This window comes from Suricata suricatta, chromosome 8 (assembly GCF_006229205.1).
Source record: "Suricata suricatta isolate VVHF042 chromosome 8, meerkat_22Aug2017_6uvM2_HiC, whole genome shotgun sequence".
NCBI classification, from domain to species: domain Eukaryota; kingdom Metazoa; phylum Chordata; class Mammalia; order Carnivora; family Herpestidae; genus Suricata; species Suricata suricatta.
Window position 1 is genome coordinate 18,351,513 of NC_043707.1, and position 1,801 is coordinate 18,353,313.

The 1,801-nt window shown below is 58.4% G+C and overlaps 1 protein-coding gene across 1 annotated transcript in view; it reads right to left on the bottom strand.

The window, feature by feature from the left end:
- Positions 1 to 636, bottom strand: part of LOC115297510 (aquaporin-8-like) — an 896-nt gene extending 260 nt beyond the window's left edge. The window contains exons 1-2 of the mRNA XM_029945700.1: positions 525 to 636; positions 161 to 414 (exon numbers count right to left, since the gene is read on the bottom strand). Of these exons, the coding sequence (XP_029801560.1) occupies positions 161 to 414; positions 525 to 536 (266 nt within the window). The 5' untranslated portion in view covers positions 537 to 636. The remainder of the gene's footprint in view (positions 1 to 160; positions 415 to 524) is intronic.
- Between the last annotated feature and the right edge of the window lie 1,165 nt (positions 637 to 1,801).

Here is a 1,801-nt window from a genome sequence, read left to right on the forward strand (position 1 = left end):
AGAGGTAGGACTTGAACCCAGGCAGTCTGAGTCTCCAGCCCACGCTCCTATCTACAATGCTGGGAAACTTGAGTGGTGCCCAGGGTCCAGGCCGATAGCTTTGCTCCCCACCTCCACCGGCCCAGGTTCACCCAGGCCCATCCCTCAGAACCCTGCTCACCTGATACTCCCCAGTGAGGCGATGATGAGGCCCAGAGCCAGCCCATGGGCCAAGGCCGGCTGCAGCCACCTTGTGTCCGGCCCGTTCTCGATGACCGACAGGCACCCGACGAAAATGAAGAGTGCTGAGCCCAGCATTTCAACCAGACAGGGCTGCAGGAACCGCTCGTACCAGGACCCATGACACCTACCGCCCATGGCGGGCTCCTTCCCCTTGCTTCTGCCAAGTTCAGGGTCACACGCAGACATGGCCGCCTGCAGCAGGGAAAAGGGAGAGTGGACACGGTGGGAGGAAAGCCCCGAGAGAAGCCCCCGGCGCCCCAGCCTCGTCAGGCCCAGGGTGCAGAGGCCGGCTGTGGGCTCACCTCCGCAGACATCAGGGCCAGCGTGACCCGAGCACCTGCTCTTGCCCGAGCTGGCTGGGAAGCCGCACCTGCCGTCTTGGGCTCTTATCTCGGAGACCGGGGCTGCTGATCCTACTTCGGGCTCTGCCCCTTTTAAAGGGCTGCAGAGGCTCCCTGAGGAAGCCAAGAAAGCAATAAAGCGCGGGAGGGAGGTGGCCCTGGGGCCCAGAAGAGAAAACTTTTTTTAAAAATCTCAACTGGGCAGGGCAGGGAATGGTCAAGGATTGCTGAGCTTTCTGCCAACCAGGGAAGAAGGCACTGGTCGAGCCACACCGCGTGGGCAGCGCCCCAGGCCTCCCCCAGCACGAGATGGAGGGCACAGGGCCCCAGCTCCCTGCGGCCACCGCCAGGGCCCAAAGGAGACGAGTGTGTGAGCTCGAGGAGGGCCCACCAGGCCGAGACCCCACGCGGGAGATGACGGACGGCCAGCTCGTTTTCAGTGATGTTTCCGTGGATTCCCTCAGACATCCCCTCGTATCTGAGGCCTCGGCAGCTCCACTCACGCTCACTGCCTGGATCCAGGACTGAAGGCGTGTAGACGGATGACCGTCCGCTGACGGGCAGAGGCAGCCGCGGTCACAGCGCGCACCGTGGTAAAGCCTGCGGGCCTTGGAAACGGGCTGCCTGGGTCTCAAGCCCCGTTCTGCTGGGACCTGGCTACGGAGCCCTGGGCGTGTCGCTGCCCCTTCTCTGCCGTGGAGCATGGAAGGTAGTGATCGAACCAGCGACGTAGGGGCGTTTGTGGTTTGAATGAGTTAATGACAAAGAGCTTATGACGGTGCCAGACACATGGTTAGCACAACACGAGTGTCTACTAATGAAGAATATATATTTACGTGTACCTCATGTTTATTGAGCAATTTCTACATGCCAGGCCCTGAGCTAAGTACCTTATATGTATTATCTCGTTTAAACCTCATAGCAAGCTGGTGAGGTAGGTACTACTGTGACAGCATTTTGCACACGGGAAAGTAGAGATTCAGGCAAGTCGTGTTTCCCAGGGTCACACAGGTTTTATGATTGCACGACTTGTGGGCTGAGTCACAACCGACAGATACTGCATGATTCTACTTACGTGAGGTCCCTGGAGTGGTCAGAGTCCTAGAGCCAGGAAGTAGATGGTGGGGCCAGGGGCTGGGGGTGGGCAGAAAGGAATGGAGAGTTGTTGCTTAATAAGTATGGAGATGAAGAAGTTGTAGAGATGACTGGTTACATAGCAATGTTAGTGTACTTAAGGC